Source organism: Pelophylax lessonae (assembly GCF_965119305.1).
Source record: "Pelophylax lessonae genome assembly, chromosome: 1".
In the NCBI taxonomy this organism is placed as follows: Eukaryota; Metazoa; Chordata; class Amphibia; order Anura; family Ranidae; genus Pelophylax; species Pelophylax lessonae.
Genome location: NC_138768.1, coordinates 674,592,717 through 674,618,854, shown reverse-complemented (window position 1 = coordinate 674,618,854; position 26,138 = coordinate 674,592,717). Strand labels below are relative to the sequence as shown.

Here is a 26,138-nt window from a genome sequence, read left to right as displayed (position 1 = left end):
GGGGCAGGGTTCTGGGAGGACATCAATAGATTCCCTCCCAGAACTAGACTATAACACTGTAGCTGTCTTTCAGCTATAGCACAGTCTGCAAGTGGTTAAACCCTGTTGTGGGTTAATGCACAGCATTTTTGTGAACTGAGTGGTGACAACACTGCCCAGTGCTCAGTGTCTTTTCCTAAACTACTCAACCACTACTACTCTCAAATCTTTATAACACAAAGGTAATTATTCTGAAGTCCAAGATAAGAACTAGGTGGTCTCTTTGAGATAACACAGGAAGTGTGCAGAGGACAGCTCTGAATTTCTGAAAAGTTCAACAAGTTTTGTGTTTGCACTTATCAAACAGACATAACACAATGCTTCCAATGAAACATTAAACAGACCAAAAATCAGCAAATAGAAGAAGTAAGTTTGCTCAGCTTGCTCCTGTCAGATGATTTTTTCTGTTTATTGATCTCATTTTTATTTATTTAAGTTGTAATCCATATCTGGTATGTTGTCAGCTTCATATCTGTAGGTGCAAAACTTTTAGCGTGTGCAATAATTTCTGTACACGTGTACTTTTTTTTTTTTAATTCTATGGAGTTTTATAACCTTGTGTTTCATTTACATCTAACAGGGTGGCTTAAGCGCACAGGCTTTCGTCCGTGTTGATATAGAAGATATAAATGACAATGCACCTGTATTCGAAACAACAAATTATGTGGCAAGCATCAGCAGCCACACTCAAGCAGGCACAGAGGTTGTTAATGTGTTGGCCGAGGACAAAGATGGAGGAGTATTTGGAGAAGTACTTTATGAAATCATACCTGGAGAGAAAACATCACTGTTTACTATTGACTCATCTACAGGTAATGGTGTCTCTGTTTACCTACCACTATTTCACTCTAAACAGGGCTTATTAAAAAAAGCAGTGACAGCAGAAGGTAACTGTACAAAAAAAGTGGCAATCACCCGAACCTATACCTAGCCTTTGCAATAAGGTGCGCATGGGAGAGCAACACAATCACAAACACATAAAAATTTTCAAGCACACTTACCAGCTAGCCTGCAAAACAACCAAAATCACCATGTCTAGCAATTAATGTTAAAAACGAGGAGTTTAGTTGCACCCATTTACAAACATATGCGTAAGCCGCAGTGTCCACTTGAAGGCTCTGTGGTCCTAACTCTATAATTTTCAGAGTCTCTCAAGTTGGAGCACATATAGCAGTAAATAGAATAAGGGTAGGTTTGCCAGCACAGGAACAGACCCAGCAAGGGCACAATGGTAGCTGAAGGCATCCAGTGAGTCCCTGCATCCAATTCAACCAACTGTACAAAAAAGTGGCAACCACCTCGACCTACAAATAGCCTTTACAGTAAGGTGCACATGGAAGAACAACACAAATCACAAACAAAGATTTCCCAGCACACTTACCAGCTAGCCTGCAAAACAACCAAACTAACACTGTCTGCCAATTCACGTTAGCTGGCAAATGTGCTGGGAAATCTTTGTTTGTGACAGCAGAAAGTAACCCATAGCAACTAATCAATTTACATTTTAGTAATAGATTAAACCAGAATTCAGTTTGCTTCATATGACTGCAATTTAAAAAAAAAATTAAAAGTACTTCTTTTTATTAAATAAAGCTGTATTTGTGCACATTACACTGTTTCCTTTTTTGGGATTTTCACAAATTATGACTCAGTTTACTCTTTGTAGTAATAAAGAAGAGTTCTAAAAAAAAAAAGGGGGGGGGACGTAAACAGTGTTGTGTACTTCCAGAGTAAATGGGCCCTTAGGAAGAGGAGCATGTCTAGCACACTTCCCGCTGGACTAAGCAGTATTTATGCAAACCAGGACAGGTCATGTGACCTCTTCTTTAGTATATTTTTGTCTCTTATCAATAAATAGCGCTTCATAATTAAACACATTTTAGTGCTGTGTTTTCTAAATTAGGCAACAGTATGGCCATAGTACTGCTTGGTAACTTTAGAGATGGATCCCAAAAGGTGGCCATACATGTATATATTTTCATTCGAAAATATTTGTTTTAAGAACATTAACTTGATTTTGTAATTGTTAGTGGGGTCAAATCAACATTTATTTTTCATCACAGTCATGAGAAAATTCAAAGGACGAAGATGGAGATTTTTTTTGGACTAATTTGGAACACTGTATGTGGTTTTCAACATCAATCATCGAATGTACAATGAATTTTCATATGAATGTCCATACTAATATTCTCTAGAATCATTTAAGTACAACATGGTGGTACTGCCAAAAAAAAGAGATCCAGGTCTACAGATCTATAAATTGGAGCCTGGAATCAATTTTCAGGACTGAGAGAAACTAGCTATTACATTTTCTGAATGTATAGGGCATGCATATAAAACCATAGCATTGCCAGTGCACATAGGTATTTTATCTTGTACCAATCAGCACTAAACCCATAGATGGATTGTTAAGAAAATACAGTATAATATTGTATTTCATTTTCATCATTTATGTTAGAAAAGTATGAATAGCAATTATCCTGTTTAAGATGCTTTGTTATACCAGCTTCAGTCTGTTCTTTTATGTATTTATACTGTTTAGACAGACTTGTTTATTTTGTATGTACTATCATATGACACAAAGCTGCTCAATGGACAAAACAGTATGCAAAGAAGACAACACCAAAGAAGAGGTCAATACAAATAAACAGCCCTATTTGATTGTATAAATATATGACAGGAAAGCAAAAGAGGAAGCTAGGAAGACAAAAAAAAAAAAGGCAATGTGTTTAGTAGTAGACATTTCCGTAAGGCGTGTGTTTGCCAACAAATTAAAGTGATTTTAAGATGGAAAACCCCTTTAGAGATGTAATTAACCAATATCAGACTTAAGGTCTATATCCCAGACAAGTCATTCCACATGGAGAGGTAATCTTAACGTTATATCGTCTAATCATATGAATGAGCAGATGAGTAAACGCAACAATGGATCGATGCCCAGGAGCTTAACAATACCATCATTTCATTTTTATAACTTAAGCCTCACACTTCATGTCCATGTTTCCAGGTTTCTTGATAACTATCCTAGATATTTTCCAGATCCAGTGTTGATGTAATTATGGTTTATATCATAAACCTATAGTGTAATGCTACACCCCAAGTGTATAGCTTCTTCAGCACTTCTGAGTTGAGTATGTCTGGGATTTTGTTAAAGAGATACTTAGCACAAGATATTTAACCCAGAAGCGTTACCTATTGGAATGTCCTTTCTATTACTTATGAATGTAGCGGTATTCACAACCTGATCTATTCTATCCTCTGTGTCATCAATGGAAGCAGAGAAACATAAATGTATGTGCAGTGCAGTTAACTGACATGGTCTCATGAATCTTTGCATTTATTTACTACATTTTTATTTCAATAGTAACAAATCGAATTCCCTCATTTATCTGTTAAGAGGAGCAGACATGAAAATGAAATATGATTTTATTGGTTTTTGTTAGCATAGTGTGAACATACCACATTTTTTTTATTCTTCATGTTATAATTATTATTATTACATAAATGACCTTACAGTTTTTGTAGCAGAAGAAAATACTTGAACTACTTTCACGGAAACCTGTTTTCCAGCTATCTGCAGAAAACCTATTGGTGACATGTGCTGGAGTTTTAACTGTAGCCTTAAATTAGCAATGTCTTTGTGATCTTAAAATGTCATATTACAGTGTTTTACCAATAGGGGCCAGACAGGGTGTCCATTAAAATTGCCAGGAAAATCACCATTTACTGCAATATATACAACACCGTACTCCCCAGTACAAACTGCACTATACACACACCAATATTCACAGCACCATGCATTCAAATTCCTATCTCACCATGCACACTGATTCACACTGCACAATGTACCCCGAAACACACAGCACGCCATTCACATAACACCATGTAGTCCAATACACACTGCACCATGCACCCCAATACCCACTGCACCATGCACACTGATTCACACTGCACCAAAAAACCAATATTCAGTGCACAATGCTCTCCAATAAATACGGGTCCATGCTCCCAGTACACACCACATCATACACCCCAAATCACACTGCACTGTTCATTCTAATAAACATTGCACCACACAACCCAATGCACAATACCATGCACACCGATTCACACAACGCCATGAACCTCAAAACACACTACACCAAGGTCTCTCAACCAGGGTTCCTCCAGAGGTTGCTAGGGGTTCCTTGAGCAATGAAGAATTTCTGCCTCTCATATAAGTTCCCACTGACACCACTGATCTTTTTAGCTATCTGTAGGGGGTTATTAATCCCAATGACCACAAGTGTAGGGTACATTCTTCCCACTGACCATCACACCAATGTATCAGGAGTTGTATATATAGTCATTTTTCACAGGGGTTCCCTGTGACCGGAACATTATTTCAAGGGGTCCTCTGGGTTGAAAAACTTGAGAAAGGCTTCACTACACATTACACGCTGCTGTATATAGAACCATGCACCCCAATACAAACAGTACATATACACTCCATCTGGAATATGCAGTTCAGTTTTGGGTACCATTTCTTAACAAGGATATTGGGGAACTGGAGAAAGTGCAGAGAAGAGCAACCAAACTGATAAGAGGCATGAAGGAGTTCAGCTATGAGGAAAGATTAGAGAAACTGAATTTATTCTCTCTTGAAAAGAGGAGATTAATGGGGGGATGTGATCAACATGCAAAAATACATAAGTGGTCCATATAGTGAACTTGGTGTTGAGGAATTCACTTTAAGGTTATTATAGAGGACAAGGGGGCACTCGTTACGTCTAGAGGAACCAACGCATCTCCAAATATGGAAAGTAGGAGCTGTGAAAATGTGAATAAACTCCCTCAAGAGCTGGTTCTGGCCAGCTCAGTAGATTATTTTAAGAAAAGCCTAGCTTATTTCCTAGATGCACATAATATAGCTGGATACTAACATTTATAGGTAGAGTTGATCCAGGGAATATCAGATTGCCTCTTGGGGGATCAGTAAATCATTTTTTCCCCTGCTGGAGAAAATTGGATCATGCTTTATTGTAATTTTTTTGCCTTCCTCTGGAGCAACAGTGGGTATAGGATTGTATATATACAATACACGAACAAATGGGGCGCTCGGCGGGAAGTTCGCCCTCCAATGAGCGCCCCATAATGCACTGCACTGATTGCTGATGATTGACCAAAGCATGCATCTGACCTGTATGCTTTGGCTAATCACAGCACAATGTACAGTGAGATCCATGATTGGCTAAAGTCGGGGTGCTTTTGGCCAATCATGGCTCAGGGGCTAAGGCCACACCCCACACTATATAGGGCTGCTGGTTACACAGCAGCCGTGTATAGTGTGTGACAATAGAAATTAGGCAGGTAGTTAGTGGATAGCAAGTTCAGTCAGTTTAGTTCCATCAGTGTAGTGTACAGGCATACCCCACTTTTAGAATAATGCAAATAAAATTTAATGTATAACAAAATATAGCTATTTTGTAGTCCTGAGTCCACTCTCAGTGCTCCCTATGTTTGGGGTTCCTGTCACTTATAGTTCGTGAGCAGTGCCTTGTCAAGCTGACCAAACTTTCCCATAGACGCCAATGTTAAAGACAGGGAGCAGTGCCATGTCAAGCTGATCAATATTTCCCATAGATGCCAATGAGCAAGCATTTAAGAAGGGGGCCCCCAGATCCCGACCCCCTCCATGTGAATCGTACCCCCACTCATTCACCAAAATAGAATAAAAAAGTAAAAACCACAGGAAACAGTTCTTGACAAGTCCTACCCGCCATATGCCCGATCTTCAGCTTTGATAGTTCTTTTATAGGCAAAGGGTGGGGCCACCCGACTATGTCACCCGGTGGCACCGCCCCCATCTGACGCCACGAGTGACATCAGAAGGGAGCAAAATCATAGCCCAGGGTTGTCGGAAACAGGCCCATGTCCCTAAAATAACCCACCCACCCATGTTAACCGGTTGCCGACCGCCGCACGACTATATACTGCGGCGGTCAGCCCCGGCCAGGCAGAGTGACGTATCGGTACGTCACTCGCCTGTCACTGACTTGCGAGCCTATCGCGGGCGGGCGCGTGCCCGCCGAGGCGCGCGCCCGCCGCGGCTCGTTCACAGACAAGTCAGTGCGTGTGACCGGCGGACTCAATGTCCGCCAGTCACACTGCGATCGCTCCTGTGAAGGGAGAAAGACAGAGCGGCTTGTGTAAACAAGCTGCCTGTCAGTTCTCCCTGTGTAAAAGTGAAGATCTGTCCGTTCTACTATGTAGAACGGTTGATCTTTGCTTTTACACCAATAGGAATGTCCCTGCACAGTTAGAATCACGCCCCTAGGATACACTTAACCCCTCCCTGTCCAATAAAGTTAACCCCTTCCCTGCCAGTGTCATTTTTGCAGTAACAGTGCATATGTATAGCACTGATTACTGCAGTAATGTCACTGGTACCCCCAAAAGTGTCAAAAATGTCAGTCAAGGGTCCGATCTGTCCGCCGCAATGTCGCAGTACCGAAAAAAAAATCGCACATCGCCGCCATTACGCGTTAAAAAAAACCCACCAAAAATGACAAAAATCTTTCCCTTTGTTAGTAAACGCGATAACTTTTGCGCAAACCAATCAAAATACGCTTTTTGCTAATTTTTTTACCAAACATAGGTAGCGTAAAACAAATTGGCCGAAAAATGTTAAAAAATTTTGATTTTTACTTTTTTTTTGGGGGAATTTCATATAAAAAAATGTGAAAAATATTGTTATTTTTGCAAAATTTACGCTCTTTTTTTGTTTATAGCGCGTGATCAAAAAATCGCACAGGTGATCAAATACCACCAAAAGAAAGCTCTGTTTGTGGGAAAAAAAAGGACGTCAAATTCGTTTAGGTACAGCGTCGCACGACCGCGCAATTGTCCGTTAAAGTCACGCAGTAAAAAATCGCAAAAAAACCCCTGGTCCTTTAGCAGCCAAATCCTCCGGGGCTTAAGTGGTTAAGGGCATGTGGCCTGGTATGGTTCAAGAGGCGGGTGAGCTCACTGGTCCCCCCCCTCCTGAACCAAAATAAAATAAAAAAGAAAAAAGGCATGGGGTCCCTCCCAAAATCCATACCAGACCCTAATCCGAGCATGCAGTCTGGCAGGTCCCCCCCTCCTGGACCTGCCAGACTGCATGCTCGGATTAAGGTCTGGTATGGATTTTGGGAGGGACCCCACGCCGTTTTTTTTTTTTTTTTTTTTTTGGCTGGGGGGGGGGCCTACCTGTTTTTTTTTTTTTTTTTCATTTTTTTTTTTTCATTTTTTTTTTTTATCTGTATTGCCAGGAGCCGTCAATACATTATAGCCGCGAGCAAGTTAAATTAAATTTTTCCTTTAGAAATATCAGTATTACTGCAGCAGGCTCCATACATCGTACAGATGCACCACTTTACAGGCACAGTAGGGGAACCCCCCAGGCACGATATTTAAAGGAATTTTTTGTTTTTATTGTTTCACTTTAAGCATCTTTAAAATCACTGCTCCTTTAAAAATGATTGTTTAAAAAATAGTTTTTGCATTGATACATGTCCCCCCAGGGCACTACCCGGGTCCCCATACATTTTTTTATGGCAATAACTTGCATATAAGCCTTTAAAATTAGGAATTTAGATTTTTCATGTTCATGTCCCAAAGACTTTAATAGAGTTTGCATGTTCGCTAGAACTTTTTCCCTTTTCGATATGTTCTTGTGCGAACCGAACAGGGAGGTGTTTGGCCCATCCCTAATAGTTAGACAGCACTGGGTACACACACCAAAATACCGAAAATATTTCTTGACTTGTACCATGGAATGGACTATCATCTTTGGCCATGAAAGATTAATAGATTAAAAAGAAAGGGGTGCTTTTATAGCCCCCCTTTCTTTATGGGATGGTGGCAGGGGAGTAGTAACATGTCAGCTATAGATGTTGTACAGAATGCTGAACTTTTGACCCAGGTCAGGTCAGGGTCTTTTGTCTTTCCCGCTATCTGGACAGTATCCAGGGGAATTTCAGCTGGAGTTCAGCTTTCCCGCCCGTTTAGTGGCTGTCTCTGGGCAGATTTGAGAGGGGAGCTGCTTTCCCGCTCAGGTATCCCAGGCTCACACAGCTGTTCCAGCTCAAACTGGTTCCCAAAGGGGGCTATTTAAGAGGCGGCCGCGGGGCTCCGGGTCACTTCACCCTGTCAGGATTGACAAAGGCGTTCCCCTCCCTCCCACCCCTTTTGTCGCGGCTCATAGTTATTATTATTGGCTATGTACTGTCGCCCAAGTTTGATATACTTGGGTGGATTTTCTGTTTCTCTGCAGTAAAGTAGGTACTGTTGGATAATGTTGGTGAAAAGTTATAAGTGATGTTTGGCAACCTGAGCCGTCTGGCTAGGTTGTTTGATGTAAATCTATTTTGTAAGTGTAAATACAGTTGAAAGTATTTATTGTATGTTAAAGCTAATAATAAAACAAGCCGCGGCCTTTTTATGTCCAAACCAACATTGTGTGGTCTATTTTTTAAAAAATATAAATATTTATAGTTATAATTTATAGAGCTTATGCTGAACTGTAGAGTGGTTATTATTTATTTATTTATTTAGGCAAATTGGTTTTATCTTATTAAAGAATGGAACATCCTGCCTACCATTCCCATGAAGACTCCAATCAGCCATTCACTAAATATGAAGTTTTTGAGATGATCAGCTGGGTTAAAACAAAACCATCATTATGTGCTGTAGACAATCTGACAGCCCTTCTCCCCCAACAGAGGCAAATGTGCCTACCCTTGCTTATGTTCTATTTAAATCTTTAAAGAGCAGGTAAGTAGGTTCACCTCTCAAACACAGTACCTTACCAATACTGTATATCCAGAGGCCTCATTTATATGGACAGAGGGGAAAAGTGTCTGGTGTGCCCGTAGTTTTAAAAAGACCTTTTCTTTTTAAGCAATTTGGGAAATGGAAAAGCTTGCTGTTACCTGGCTGTTATGGTCAATAGCCGCAACTTTTTTTGCGCTGCATTTTATAGGTCACTTACTTAAAGAAACTAAGAAATGAAAGGAAAACAAAAAAAAAAAAAGCCATGGGTTGTCAAGCCTGCAGATAATCAAAGATACGCTCAAAAAGGTTCCTAACCTCAAATCAAAACCATGCCATTGTGTCCAAAACATTTTCACACAGTACAAGATGTTAAATATAATGAGAAGGTATTGTGGGAGGTAAAGGAAGCTTTGTGCCCCTGACAGAGACTTCTCTTCATTCACTCCCCTCTGAAATCAGTCAGTTATGTGGCAGATCACACTGCTGTTCTGAAACTTATGACATTCCTAGTCGATTCATGTGTGTACTTTTATTTCTCTAGTTTTATTAGATTGAACACAATACCCCCTGGATGTTTCTGAACTTTTTCTCCTAGTCAGAGTAGCAAAAGTTGCGTGAGAAATATCATGTCTTCACTTAGAAGTGTCTGCGTGATATTTTCTAGATAACATGCATGCTAAGCCTTTTATTGAGCAGACAAACCTCAAGTTACCTCTGTGTAGTTCCTAATAAAATGTATGGTAGTACCTATACAGTATATACTATATTGTGACAGAAATTGTTATTGATATCTTGACATTTGCAGCTTTTTTGTATACCAACTGAACCAAAACAAAAACCGAGCAACTCTCAAGCTGAACTCCAGGCATACAGATACAGCTAAACACACATATGAACTACAGTATATATATATATATATATATATATATATATATATATATATACATACACAGTATATCACAAAAGTGAGTATGCCCCTCACATTTTGTAAATATTTCATTATATTTTTTTTTTATGTGACAACACTGAAGAAATGACAATTTACTACAATGTAAAGTAGTGAGTGTACAGCTTGTATAACAGTGTAAATTTGCTGTTTAATCAAAATAACTCAACACACAGCCATTAATGTCTAAACCTCTGGCAACAAAAGTGAGTACACCCCTAAGTGAAAATGTCCAAATTGAGCCCAAAGTGTCAATATTTTATGTGGCCACCAATTTTTTCCAGCACTGCCTTAACCCTCTTGGGCATGGAGTTCACCAGAGCTTCACAGGTTGTCACTGGAGTCCTCTTCCACTCTTCCATGATGACATCACAGAGCTGGTGGATGTTAGAGACCTTGCGCTCCTCCACCTTCTATTTGAGGATGCCCCACAGATGCTCAATAGAGTTTAGGTCTGAAAACAGGCTTGGCTAGTCCAACACCTTTAGCAAGGCAGTGGTCATCTTGGAGGTGTGTTTGGGGTTGTTATCATGTTGGAATACTGCCCTGCGGCCCAGTCTCCAAAGGGAGGGGATCTTGCTCTGCTTCAGTATGTCACAGTAAATGTTGGCATTCATGGTTCCCTTAATGAACTGTAGCTCCCCAGTGCCAGCAGCACTCATGCAGCCCAAGACCATGACACTCCCACTACCATGCTTGACTGAAGGCAAGACACACTTGTCTTTGTACTTCTCACCTGGTTGTTGCCACACACGCCTGACACTATCTGAACCAAATACATTTATCTTGGTCTCATCAGACCACAGGACATGGTTCCAGTAATCCATGTCCTTAGTCTGCTTGTCTTCAGCAAACTATTTACAGGCTTTCTTGTGCATCATGTTTAGAAGAGGCTTCCTTCTGGGACGACAGCTATGCAGACCAATTTGATGCAGTGTATGGCGTATGGTCTGAGTACCTACAGGCTGACCCCCCATCCCTTCAACCTCAGCAGCAATGCTGGCAGCATTCCAATGTCAATTTTCCAACGACAACCTCTGGATATGACGCTGAGCATGTGCACTCAACTACTTTGGTCGACCATGGCAAGGCCTGTTCTGAAACCTGTCCTGTTAAACTGCTGTATGGTCTTGGCCACCCTGCTCCAGCTCAGTTTCAGGTTCTTGGAAACCTCCTTATAGCCTAGGCCATCTTTATGTAGAGCAACAGTTCTTTTTTTCAGATCCTCAGAGAGTTTTTTTGCCATGAGGTGCCATGTTGAACTACCAGTGACCAGGATGAGAGAGTGAGAGTGATAAAGTCAAATTTAACACACCTGCTCCCCATTCACACCTGAGACTTTGTAACACTAACGAGTCATTATTCACATATTCAGATATATTTATCTGCTGCAATTTAATATCACTATGGGGTTTGATTACTAAAGGCAAATCCACTGTGTACTACAAGTGCATTGCAAGTGCACATGGGAGTGCAGTCACAGTAGATCAGAGGGGGACATGCCAGGAAAATGAAAAAACAGCATTTTTTCTTGCACATGATTGGATGATAGAAATCAGCAGAGCTTCCTCTCATTTTAGATCTTCCCCTCAGATCTACAGTGACTGCACTTGCAGTGTAATTCCAGTGCCCAGTGATCTGCCTTTAGTAAACAAACCCCATTGTCTTGTCTCTGCCCAGTAACTGGAAAGTGAAAGCAGAAACAGCATACTGGTGAGCTTCTCTCTCTCTGCCACATTGCTGTTTCCTCCAATCAGCATGCTCCTTAAACTGAAGCACAACTGGTTGGCTCCTTGTGCAGTTTTTCCCTCCCCCTGTCCAGATTCTATTATAAAAGTAATTTAAGAGGCTGAAACAAAGTCAAACTCAATTAATTACACTGCTTTTATTTAGAAAAAAATAATTTTAGTGATGTATTTATAGATACAGAGCTGCATTCATTTGTGTAATTTACATCTTTCTGTATATAATCTAAAGGAAAAGCTGAACACAGCTGCCAACTTTAATCAGCCAACAATCTTCAGCACAGAGTCCTGCCCCCCCGGGACTATGGCTCTAACATATTTCACCTGATGGGCTTAATCATAGATTACGTCTGACTAGAGATACATCTGACTGGAGTTCAGCTTTAAATTTCTTTATTAAAATGGCCCTAAACCTTTACATTTACCCAGTGAAGTGACTAGAACAAATCCTCCTAAATAAATTGTACCTGTTTATCTGCAGCTCTCTCTTCTGATAACACACAGAGGATTTTTCACAGCAGAGGGAGGGAAAATGACGCCATGAACACTGAAGAGCTAGAACACAGAGTTTCTGTAATATGATAGTTGAGTGGAGGGAAGGGATGTACCCCCTCTCCACACAGTGCAGATGAAACATGCACAGCTAAGGCAATCAATCACAGGCTGCGTGCAGGAGGGTTATTTTCCTGTTCTCCTCTATCTCCTAACCACTTCAGCTCCAGAAGGTTTTACCCCTTTAATGATTAGGCCATTTTTTGCGATACGGCACTGTGTTATTTTAACTGACAGTTGCATGGTCATGCAATGCTGCACCCAAAAAAAATTGATGTGCTTTTTTTCTCACAAATAGAGATTTCAATTGGTGGTATTTAATCACCTCTGTGGTTTTTATTTTTTGTGCTATTAACAAAAAAAGAGCAACAATTTAAAAGAAAAAAAAAACAATATATTTTACTTTCTGCTATAAAACACATCCAGTAAACAAATGTAAACACTCAAATTTCTTCAACAATTTAGGCCAATATGAATTCTGCTTCATATTTTTGGTAAAAAAAAAAAATCCCAATAAGCGTATATTATAGTGTCTACAAACTATGGGTTATGTTTATGGACTTTTTTATTTATTTGTTTTTACTAGTAATGGCTGAGAGACTGCGACATTGTGGGGGACAAATTGGACACATAACTGACACTTTTGACACTTTTTTGGGGACCAGTGACACTAATACAGTGAACAGTGCTAAAAAAATGTATTGTCCCTGTACTAATGACCTTGGCAGGGAAGGGATTAACATCAGGGGCGATCAAAGGGTTAACTGTGCCCCTTGGGGATGCTTGCTAACTGTGTGAGGGATGCTTTGACTGGGGGAAGGCAGAGATCCGTTTTCCTGTTTAGCAGGAACACAAGATCTCTATTTTTACCCCCCCTGACAGAACGGCGATCTGCCTTGTTTACATAGGCAGACCGCCGTTCTGCCTCTCTCATTAGAGATCAGTGGGTCCAGGCAGACATCGCATCCACCAGACCCTCTGATTTGCTCCTGATGTGTCCAATTACAGTGGGAGTGGGTCACTGGCAGCATGCACCTCAGACCAGGAAGAAGAAGCGACGTACAGGTACGTCTGTTTGCGCAGGCGGGCCAAAGTAAATGTGCAGTGGGTGGTCCGGAAGCGGTTAAAGTCTGGAAAACCTTTCAGCAGTGAGTCATACCGATAGCAGAGGAACTAGAGAGAAGAGAGAAATAATACTCAGTGCTTTGTATTATGTACTGTAAACACTATACAAAGATGTGCTTTGTTCTATAGGCCGACCTTTCAGTATCCATCAAGATTACCAGGTCATTGTGATCATATGTGACTTTAACCACCTTTTCAGATCACCAGCGCTACTCCTTTTTATGCCCCTTATTAAAATAATACATAATGTGTCTCTCTGGTGGTGGGATAAATCAGCCCCTGGTATCTTACATTTACAACAGTGGGATCCCCTGCCAACTTTTCTGAAGTGTTCCTGTCCATTCAAATTTCTTCACCAACTCTTCTGGGAGTTAGAAGCTTGAACTCTCAAATTCAAAAGTACTGCATGTTTATTGTGTTGTAGATATTATAGACATGCTTATATGTGGTGATTTTAGTCTGATATTGGGGTACAGAAGAAACAATGTGAACTACACCACATAGGGTGTTTCACTCTCTCCACTGCTAGGGTTACACCAAACACTTTAATTTCTTAAATAAATAAGGTTATTTATATAACCTTATAGAGTTTAAAAAAACTCTATAAGGTTATATAAATATAATATATATATATTATATTATTATATTGTTATAATTATAAAATTATTTCTGGGAGTGTTTATTTCCTTTGCCTGCCTCTTCCCACATCACTCAGTGGTTCCTCCTGCCAACCCCTACATCACTAGTACTAATGGCCCAGGTGAACCACTGAGCGCAGAGAGGGACCAGGAGATCATCTTGTCTTGAAGTGTCCATTTAAGTAGAAACTTCAGTTAGTATTTTCTCTAAAATGGAGCAGTGTTCAGTGTCATGGACAACAGGAGAGGTATATATTAATTTTCTTTTTTTCAGGCACAACTCTTATTGGGACTTTGAGGCGAGGAGGTCATTTTAAATTTGATCTGGCATGGAAATTTCAAGTAGCCTAATTCCTGATCCATTACTCTGTTGCAAATATATATATATATATATATATATATATATATATATATATATATATATATACTTGCCTCACAACCTGGTTCATAGCACACTTATATGGGCCATGGTTACATTACTTGATCTTCTTGTGGGATCCCAGAAAAGAAGAATTCTTAAATTTCAAAAGATCCCAAAGAAAGCTCAGTAATATTGAAAGTTTATAATTGTTTTTCTCCTAATGTTTCAATTGTTAAAATGTCCTTAAAATGCATTTTTGTTTTGGGGTGGTGGGGGGGGGGGTCTAGCAATTAGGCAGAATTTGTATTTTCCTACAAGGCCAGCTTTAAGTAGGCCAAGTCAGGTTTTTATTCCTGTTATAGAGATTGACTCTCTCCCGTTGTCAGTGTTAGCACTGTCACCAGGACTAAAAGGGAGGGAACAGCAATAAAGGGAAAATACTCGAAAGGAGACACTTTTCCTATGTTTAATAGGATAGCAGAGAACAGGGTGTAAGACAGGTACATTTTAATGAAGAATGATGACATTGTACTCACAAAGAGATCATCTTGCAGCCCTCTGTGGTCAGTGATGGGGCTATGAGTGTAAAGCCTCACTTACACGTAGTAGGGTAACTCTGGCAAAGGTCATGCCATAGTTACCTTGTTACCTGGATATGAGACTCATTTTAAGTCGCTGTTCTCTCCCCACTCACTTTTTTTTGTAGAATCCTCAGGACTTCCGGACAAGATAACTTCAGTGTATAAATCAAAATTCATAAAATATATTTGCTTATATGCTTTTCAAAGTTTCCTTTTTGTTAAGTATGCATTTTTGCAAGTATCTTAGTTAAATTGAATGTCTCCATGATATTTTATTGCAGGATATTTTGATATGGGGCATGAGAATGCTAATAATTTAAATGCTAGCCTTTTTTTAAAACTGGGTGACATTTTTCTTTTCTGTTACAAACTTAGAATGAGGGCCCATAGAAAAGGTTACCACTCATATTTACCAAAACTTGGACTTTCCAATATGTTTGCTAAATCTTACTTGATTAGGAAGTTTTTGACCTGCTAAGGTTTTTTATTTTCTGTTTTCCTACTGGCACGTGTTCACCTCATGTCTTGTCCTGGTGACCAACCTGATGAGATCAAAAATAGCAATAAAACCTTACAGATGTTCCCTCTTCCCCACTATACTTTAAAGAAAAAGATGTTTTTTTTTGCCCTTTTCTGTGCGCTTGGTAAAGAGATTTTGCTCACATTTTGTCTTGGTGACCACTAAAGAAATGAAGAAAAATCTATCCAAAGGCAACAGAAACAAAAACAGGATGGATATTTAATTCCTCTCCCAGTTTGTCTAAAAAAATAAATAAATACAATTCTTGTATATTCTACAACATAAAAAGATAAATAAATGACATTGTCAAACACCATTGACCAAATAAATTGAAAATTAAGCCCTAGATATTGAAGTATGAGTTCATTATCATTTCTAAATGTTATTTTCTTTTCTCTAAAGTAAAATCTACAACCTAAGACCCATGTTACAGTAATGTTTTGTAGCAGAGATCTGGAGCAGCAACTTAATTGCTACTGTACCAGGATATAATACAGGTCTTTGCAGCTACAAACCACTGGTATGACCATCAGCATCTGCACTAGATAACATGATTAGCTAAGGAAGCTGGGGATTTTGTGGATAGCTGTAACACTACTGAAAGTGAATTTCTTGGTGAATGAATACAAATTGTTAGAATCATGACATATCCCTTACATTCCCCTTAATACATTTTTGAAGCAGCAAGAACACTTCAGCGAGAGGTTTTGCAGCTGCTCATATGACATAGCCCTGACCATGCTCCAGCAGCTACAAAGACCGTCATTAGGTTTGATATATTTTGTTTTTAGCATTTCCCTCCTCCTTCTGTGTTACTAAACGAATATAAAAAAAAAGAAAATGGATTAAAAAAAAAAAAAAAAACTGGGTCATATGACACACACGTAGGTATTGTTCATGATATGCATACAATTTGCAGAGTTAAATGTTTTTTTTTTTCCTTTTTGCCAGCCTTTGCTACATATAGAAACTTGCAGATATCAGACAAGTCACCTTGAAAAGTTATTAAATTGCAAACGTGAAATACCCAGGACAAAACACAGATATACAGTACTTTGCATATCTTAGCACAAATCCAATAAGGTGTTACTAGCTCTAAATTAGTGGAGCATTTTGCCTAGAATAATCTTAACATATTTAGACAAGTGTGCCTGATAAAATGATGCATTATAATGCACGTACTAAAACTCACCAGTTTAAAGCACTGATAACTGAGGGAGGTCACATGCTTCCCCATACCTGAATAGCCCATTCTTATAGAAAAATGGCGCAAATAGGCACAAGAATGGGCGGATGGGTGAGTTTACATTTCTGGGGCTGAGCTTAAAACAGTTCTTTTAACAGATTGATAGCTAAATAGATGGAGACATTCTATGCAGTACAAACATTCTTTTTTTACAAAAACTACCTCATTCTACCTGATTCTTAACATGTAACCTTAAGAAGGTAGATTTTTTTAGTATGTATGGCACTAAAATTCATATATTAAATTTATTAATAGTGCACATGCCAACTTTACAACATCACATTTATATTTTAAACAAAAAAAGTATACTTTTACCATAATCATGTGACCTAAATCCTAATCAAAGATCCCATGGTCTGTGGCTAACAGACACATCATTGGTATTTCAAGTTTTCAGAGTTTGCAGACAGAAAGTATTTTCAGTCAGAAAGATCCTGTCATCTAAACAAGCCTTTTTCAACCAGGGTGCCCAGGCTGAGGTTTTTTCAGGGGTGTCTTGGCAAATGCCTAAAAATTGCCCAAAAATGTATACAAGCCAGCAGGTGAACCAGGCCTGCCTTTTATTTACACAAAGCCCAGGTTATAACGGTGCACCATTTCAACCTTTCAGCCACCGGCATCCTAAAAACCAGTGATGCCATCATTGGCAATAAGAAGGGTGTTGGTCCTCTGCACAGCATCCTTATTTGACCTTCCCCTGCCCCTCTCTATCTGGAATGGGGTCATATTAGCTGAGTATTGGAGCGAAACTGGGGGAGAGGAGAAACACTGGAATGGTAGTTAGTACTAGCGCTTAAAAGTGTATTTGCTTTGGAAGAATAAATCACCTCTAATGTTGGGTGCCCTTTGTGTTTCGATGCTGCAGCATTATGTAAAGCCATTAGAATAGCTTTTTACATTTTAGAATGGGGTGCCTTGAGAATGTCCATAACTTTAAAGAGGACCTTGAGATTGTCCATAATTTTAAAGAGTGCCTTGACTGAAAACAGGTTGAGAAACACTGCTCTAGATAGGCAGTGGTATGAAAAGATCAACATGTGCAGCACTGTTAAGTAGGAAACAGAGCTTATAGCTGTAACACCAACTATGCTTATTTAATGTACATGTACAATCACTAACACTGGCCTTCAGGTTACATGGTGTCTCAGGACCTCCACCAGACTTTGGGCACTACCAGGGGTAGATTCCTGGCTGGTGCTTTGAGCGGTCACAGTAGCAGTGCAGACATGACATTGGAGGACATAAGACTGACACTTGCTGCTACAGGAATTCCCACAACAAACAAAATGACAAATGTTCCTACTATTACAGTAACTACACAGGGGTGAGTACAGGCATACATTCTCACACAGTTAAAATGTGCCATGACCTAGGGCTGCAGGACAGCTAGAGGTAGCACATCATACCCACACTCCAGATTGCTGACTGCCGGTAGGTTATTCCTGTGAATAATAAAAGGCTCAATTTTACTTCTCTGCCAGGTTATACTTGTCCTTGCAGTCTGTCAAGTTATGCTTGTGGAATAGAGATCTGCACGACCGAAAAATGTGTTTCTTTCATTTCGGTTTCATTAGTTAGGTAGATCATTTCGTTTCGTCATATTCGTTAAGTTAGAATGATTTGTTTTTGAGATTCAATACTATTGTGATTCAGAGATTTGGATACCTCTGAACTTTCCGAATCACACAAATTTTATACAACTTTTTATTTGAAACAAAACAAATCGCACGTCTGTTGTGGAATCGTGTACTGTATTCTTATGTACTTTTGGTCCACAACCTAAAACTGAACTGCCAGTAGAATAAGGGGACAATTTTCTTTCTAGACATTAATACTAAGTGTAATGATGCATAGGCAGGATGTCTCCTTGAGGCTAGATACTTCCATCCTCAGTGTATCTTTTATGGTTATGCTTTTGTTAGTGTAGCTAGCCATTGAGATGGGTGGGAGGGATCAGCACAAGACAAATGGCATGGAAAGTTAGGACATACATGTGCAGTACTTCCTGCCCTGTTTGGGCAATTGACTGATTACGCATGCTAGGAAGAGTAGCTACAGAGATCGGTCCCACATGCCAGTAGAAGCTGACCAGTCACCATTTCCATACAGAATATTAAGATAGCATAAAGCTGGTTTTAGCTTAACAAGTTGACATTAATTACAGGTTTGTCTCATGTGTGTTGCCCTTCCATGTATTCTTTGCTATGAAGGTCAGTTTGTTATAGGTTGGGGCAGAGGCCATTTTCTTTGTTGTTAATTTATACTGGTGATTGGACATACTGGATGCCTTTGCTGTTGTACCATTGGCTGGGCATCCATTATGCTCCCAAGTACCTTTAGGAATGTTGGGCCACCTCCAGCCTCACCTGCCCCCTATCTATCCATTAGCTTGCATGTGCTTCCACTGTGGAGACGCTCATAAATTTACAAGAGTTAGGACTGCAGGTAATACAGGGTGCTGTGGAGTGGCCCTGCAGGTTACACATGTGTTTGCAAATGTGATCTAACTAAACCCCTGTTTTGATGCAAACTGTTAGACAGGTTAATTTGGTTGGTAAGCAAACTGGTTAGCAAATTGAACTGGGAATTTTTATCTTTGTTTGTCTAATTAATTACAGGTTACAAACATCATTCCTGATGCTCCAGCTTTTGGGCTATCTGTGCTTCCTTATTTTAGATGCATGCAAAGAGTTCAGCTTCCAAGTAGAAGCAAAACTCACAGGATTTAAGATAATGAAGTGAATTTTTTTAAAGGGGATAGAAAGTTCATATTTGTCTCACAAAAAAAATTCACATATTCTTTATCAGCTGTCATGGATATATTTTATTTTATATATATATATATATATATATATATATATATATATATATATATATATATATATTTTTTTTTTTTCTTCCGATAAATGAAAAACTCCAACAAATCAATGACAATTTAAAGAGGAACTTCACCCAGGTTCTAAAAAAGTGAGAATTTTAAAAACACTAGTCCAGGAAGTCCAGTGCTGTGGGGTACATTTTCCTAGGACAGCACTAGTCTTGTGCTGTCCTTAGTTGTTCCTAGGACCCAAAGTCTTCATCACCACCTTTAGATGCCATCTTGGTTTCAGATGACAGGTGTGACTTCTTGATCAGTCACAGCCGCCACCCCTCTGTGCATGTGGGAGATGTGCCAAGTGGAAAAGTATGTCCTGATGCCTGCTATGATTCCAAGAGGCTACAGATGGGGAGGGGGTTATTAGCAGATCCAGTGCAGCGTCATACTCGTCTAGTAGAGAAGTGAGAGCAAGTATCTTCTGGAAAGGCACTTGCTACCCCCCCCCCCAATAAAAAAACAAAAACAAAAAAAAAACAAGTCTGAATGTGCAAAAGAAAGAGGGGAGAGCCCTGAAAAAAGATGAATAACGATTCTTTATAAGTATCTGATGTCTCACACCTGTATATGTGAGGTCAATCTAAATGTATTATTTGCTTTAGTGGATTCATTTTTTTAAATAATTATTAAATACAAATCACACAAGGCAGTTCTTGTGTACCCTTTTAATTGTATCTTGCTATTGTGTATCATTTTATAGAATATGATTTTTTTTGCATTTATTGTTGTTTTTCAAGCCCACGTGAAACAGAACATTGCTATTTTAAAATCATTACTGTTGTATTCAACATGTGGGTTTCATTAATATAGCTAATAAGAATTATCCATCATTGTCAAAAGCTATTCATAACATCTACAGTATAAGAATACTTCATAGAAAATATCTTCTGGTTTTGCCAGAACAGTATATTGGAGTCAGTAAGAGCTTTACACCAGATGTTCTTACCATAACAAGCTTCATAGAGTTCTATTATCCTTCTTTTTTACTTTTGTGCTGATACTAAATAGATATTCCCTAGATATAATGTGCCAGTTCCCTGTAGTAACATGTAAAGAGACCAAGTTATTTGCATCACATGATGTTCTTGCTTATTGTCACTAAGCAAGGCATAAACATATACACAGTTTGATGCACTGAACTTTATCAATATTGGCTCTGAACACCAAAAGGGCCCTATTTATACAGACTTAAAGTGGTAGTAAACTCAGTTTTACCACTTGTACCTACAGGCAAGCCTATAACCAGGCTTATCTGTAGATACTGTGAATATCTTCTAAACCTTCACTGTTTAGGAGCTATATACATTGCATGCAACCAGTTACGTCACTGGTGCATACACTCTGAAGGTCCAGCATATCGTACCGGACCTTCAGAGCCATGCTGTAAACGACAGGAGTGACGTTATCACGCTCCCAGCCACTCATGTATCCGAGGGCCACAAACCCGTAAGGAAGATCAAGTGAAGATGGAAGCCCTGTCAGTGGTGTCAGTGTGTCTCTGGAGGGGTTTGTTTTAAGGTAAGTCTCTCACAGTGCGTACTAGTGTATTATGACATTGACCTGCAGGGGAAGTTTGTTTTGTTTTTTTTTAACTGCGGTTTACTACCGCTTTAAGATGGAGAGATTAAATCCTTTGCAAAAGTAGAAATCCTTTTTACAACCATTTCGATTTCATGTTTTAAAGTCCAACTCCTGGTATTTTTTTTTTTTTTTTTAATATTCCCCAGCAGTGATGAAAAAAAAAATCAGTTCTGACTTATATTCTATCCAGGGCTTGTCCTGCAGTAATTAGGTTGGTGACTAGATGCTCCCAGTTGTTCAGGTTGAATGCCTCCCAGGGTAATTCAATCCAAAAGACTTAGAATATACTATGGGTGTATGGCTGTCATAGACCCACCAACTATGGGATTGTCACCAAAGACCCTTTCTCTCACTGTGTAATGATGCACAGAGGGACATAGGTGTCATTATGCCAATAGCACTTTCTGCATCATTTAGGGCCATTCACCACCTGGAGAAGATCAGAAAAAGAAGAGGACCGTCTCTTAAGGTAAATAGTATAAAAACTTCAGAAAATGATAAGCATATGCCCAATTCTGGTATAACCTCTACCACTCCCCCAGCGCTATCCTCTGCTCCTCTATGGCCATGAAAGCACCGGGGAGAAGGGAAGTAAAAGGGAGCCCAGTGTTGGGCTTCAATCTTTGCCAAAGTAAAGCAATAAATCTGCTCACTATTGGCAAGGGCTTCTCCTATGTTTTCAAGTTTTTAGAAGTAGCCCCAGTGTTTGTTTTGACTTGGATTTTTAAGAAGGCATTTCTGGCATCTTTTGGTCCATGTGGATTTATAGCTAAAATCTTTGTCACTTGTATGAACAAAAAATGAACTTTCAGTGCTAGGCTGCTTTAAATTTCACTAGGCTTGTGTAAAACATTAATCATAGTGGCAATAAAAAAGCTAATAAAAGCAGCCTTATCGCTGTAAGTGTAGGCATGCCTTTCTATGATGTATGAGGTGACATGTAATATGTAAAATAATGACGATGTATTGTGAAGTGTATGAATGCTTCACAGAACTCTTCATTCACAGAATACTTGGTGTTCTTTTAAGTGGGGTGGATACACAACACTAGTACTTCTGTGCATGAGAGTTGAAGCTCTACAGATCCACAGCAGGCCTGAAGTACATTGGAAGCTGTACTATCTGGCGTTAGGGAAAGTAATTATTTTAGAGTATGGAGAAGTGATCCAGCCATAGAATTCATCTCAAGAGAGGTAACATTTTAATACACATTGAAAATGGAAAAAAAAAAACCTTGTGCCTGGAGTTCTGCTTTAAAGTAACTGTGAACCACTCCAAATTAATCCTGTAAAATATTACATGAAAAGTCATTCTAGAGTGGGGAAACAGGAGATTCAACTGACAACATTGTAAATGTCCAATGTTACTAAATGAACAGTGATGCAAATTCAAAAATATAATTAGTTATTATATGATTATTAGTGATCGACTTATAGGCTACAGTTTCCCAATTCTATCCCCATTCATAGAATTATTACAGTATTTTTTCTAATTGTTTTTTTTTTTTTTAATTCAGTTAAAAAATATTTTATCTAAATATCAGAGATTGCTATTAATTTTGGTATAAGCTGATAGCATCTTACCATGTCATATGCCATCTAAAATCATACATTTCATCAATGTAACACCTTGGGGGAGATTTATTAAAAGTGGTGCACACAGAATCTGGTGTAGCTGTGCATAGTAACCAATCAGCATCCAACTTCAGCTTGTTCAAATACGTTTTGGATAATAAAACCTAGACGCTGGCTGGTTACTATACACAGCTGCACCAGATCCTATGTACACCACTTTTAGTAACCCCCCCCCCCCTCCCTTTGTGTCCCAAGCAAAATATTGTCCAGGAGTGAAACAGTGGACTTCATAATTAATTTATCTTCATACATTTACCTTTACAGCAAAGGACAATGTTCTGGTTCTCACCCAAGCACGCCTCCATCCCAAAATACATATAGACAAAGAGAAATTGGCCCACGGGACTTTGTATGAGGTGGGTGCTAGTGGCTGGAAATCAATAGAATGCACAATGGATGTAAAGTTTGCCTACATGTGATGTAACACTTTTTATGTTGTATACTCTTATACTTTAGCATTGAGCTATGTCATGTGCTATTTGAGTACATGTTATTACTTGTATTTATATTATGCAATAAAATTATACATTGTTCTTTACATCCATTGTGCATTCTATTGATTTCCAGCCACTAGCACCCACCTCATACAAAGTCCCGTGGGCCAATTTCTCTTTGTCTACATTTACCTTTAGAACCTGGCACAGTAGATTTCTGGCCTGGGGCTTTTGGTTTAAAAAAACAGTCCAAAAATCTGACACTAAAGCTCATGATAATACTTAGTCTTTTATAGCAAGCTTTGTCCATGCAGGGAAAAATAAGGGGAATCACTTTAAAGTTGTTATAAACCCTTACATATACCCAGTGGAGTGTCTGGTTTGGTGATACACAGAAATTAAACAAATTCTCCTACATAAGTTGTACCTGTTTATCTGCAGAATTCTCTTCTATACATCTGTTCAAAGTTCTGAATGTATAGGTTTGTCTGAGAGTTTAGAAAAAAATGGGGGAGAGAGCTGAAATTATACTCTGCAGAGCTCTGTGAGCAAGCATGAAGTTTACAACCAGTTTAAAGGTGGCTACTCATTCTTCCCATACCTTTCCTCCTCTACCACTCCATTTGGCTTCAAAGGAATATAGCTATTAATTATGTTTATGGGGATCATGAAACTCATTCCCTTTCCTAACATGTGACATTGGTCGTGCTTGAGGATTGGCATCTCAGACACTCAGAGCTGTCACATGGGGGATTGAAAGGTAGCCCTAGGCCCTATGTAAGCTCCGAGTTGCAATGTATCCCTTATTTGAAAGCTATATCTAAAGTTTGAATAAGACACAATCTGCCTAAGAGGGAACAACTTTTTTTCTTATCTTTTGATTGAGAAACCAGTGTGCTCTGGGAATCGTTTATTCATTTAATGTTTCCCTTTAGGCTTTATGTACATGGGACGTTTTAAAAAGTCCCTTGAATGCTGGAATTTAAAGGACGTCCGTTGTGTCGCGTTTGCACCCACGTTTAGCGGGCGTTTGCATTTAGAACCGTTTCCATAGGTCAAAAAATCATTCCCCTTTAAAATGTCGCGTTCGGTCGCGTTTTTGCGTTTGAAACGCCGGGAAACACACGTTCGAACGCAAATAATTGCTTTCCAAAAACGTCACTGAACTCAACTGCCTGCAACTGACTGTAAACGACCCTGGGCTTCTGAAAAAAAGCCCAACTGCTCCTAAATGGCCATTTACAAGTTGCAGTGTACATGGACCCTTAAGATTACCCCTAAACATGAAACCTAATAACCAACCTAAAGGCAATCTGTAAAGTAACTTTTCATTGACAGTTCCTCAATGCTGAGAGATTGTTAGCCTATGCTGAAGCTCTCGCCTAGCAGGGAGCATCTGTGTTTGCTGCTGGTTCAGAGACTGCAATGTATGTGGCTAATGATCAGAAACCAATTACCATGTTTTTTGATCATGTGATTACCATGACAGCCAATAAAGGTGATAATGTGGTGGCTGGAAGTTTTTTTTTACAAGTGAACCCCTGCCGCCTGCAGATGTCCCTATCTGTCTCTGTACACTACTTGTGTACAGAGAATGAAGAACGACGTTGAAAATGATCACTGTTTGGAAAAATATACCTATTTCAAAAAGTTTTAAAATACTTCTGTTTAAACTAACTAAAAATGCATCTTTCCATTCTCCATTTTCAGCTTATAATTAAAATGAATGAGCAAGGTTTTAATTAAAACAATGTACCAAACACAAGCCTAACATTAAAAAAAAAAAGATGTAAAAATGATTTAGGCTGGTTAATTAAACACTATTTACCTAATGGATGCATATAGTTTCTGGCAAGTTTGGTCTGGTCATCTAACCTCAGCCCTAACCTCGTACTCTATCATTTTCCTAACTATCCTTTCCTGCAGCAAACATATCATATGCCAAAATAGTGGCAAAATAGATGCTGTGGTCTAACAGTTCTCTGCCTCTCCACTGGTGGTAAAAAGCAATATTCTAGATCAGTTTAATAAAGTGACCTTTTCATTTATTGTGATGTAGTACACCCTTTTAGATTAACAAAAAAATCCCCAACTCAGTAAAGCTTTGGAATCCTTGGAGTTGGTATGATCCAAAATTCTTGAAAAATCCTTTTGACAACTTGTTAAGTCCATGAATTTAGCCTGGGACAAAAAAAGGATTAACAACACAATATAAGAAAGGTTTCCATAACATTTTGGACACTCAGTGCACTGGTGGTATTCGCAGGTGGGTTTGTAAAATATTATTGCTATTGTTTTCAGTTTGCAAAATATTGGAAAATTATAGTGACACTCATAGCATAGCATCAGCATTTGGCATCTTTTAGTTCCACACATTGATAAACAGACATATAGGTGTCTGACATTATTATATAGCCAGAAATTCTTTGTGTATTTTTGTTTAACATAACTCTTTTCTTAACATTGCAAATATGGGGCTGTAAAATTGAAAATAAAATGCCTGAAAAAATCAGGTCAAACCAATAAAAGAAAAAAATAAATAAATAAGAGTATGTAGTTCTGAAATGTGAATGTTTTATTTCCATATAAATCCACTCAGAAATAAATGTTACATGTGACTTTATATTGCACAATTGTGAACCAGTAACATTTAATAATACATTGTGCTATTTTTATAACTATTGTGATGATTTAAAACTCGCTGTTTATTTCAGATTTAATTGCTAGCATATTGACTTTCAGAATGGAAAGGAATGTTAATTACATGTGATGAATTGTTTTGGTGCATGATTTGTAGTAGAATTTTTATTACTACACATATCTAGAAAAACAGCCCTGCTTCTCTGAATTGTTTCTTTGAACGTACAAAGATGTTCACAAAATGTTGAATACAAAAAAAACAACAAAGAGTAGAAGATGTAAGAGAGAACAGATACATTGGACCAGCTGTATGAGCATTTTTGACAATTTGAATAGCGTAATTAATATCATTTTGTCTTTTTTTCTTTTTAAGAAGTTTAAAATGTATGATCCATATACATGGATGTTATAGAAACACATATGAA

At 38.8% G+C, this 26,138-nt stretch overlaps 1 protein-coding gene across 1 annotated transcript in view; it reads left to right on the top strand.

Annotated features, from left to right (window-relative positions):
- DCHS2 (dachsous cadherin-related 2) overlaps positions 1-26,138 on the top strand; it is a 440,911-nt gene that overhangs the window by 279,638 nt on the left and 135,135 nt on the right. The window contains exon 3 of the mRNA XM_082256296.1: positions 620-851. Coding sequence (XP_082112422.1) covers positions 620-851 — 232 coding nt within the window. The remainder of the gene's footprint in view (positions 1-619; positions 852-26,138) is intronic.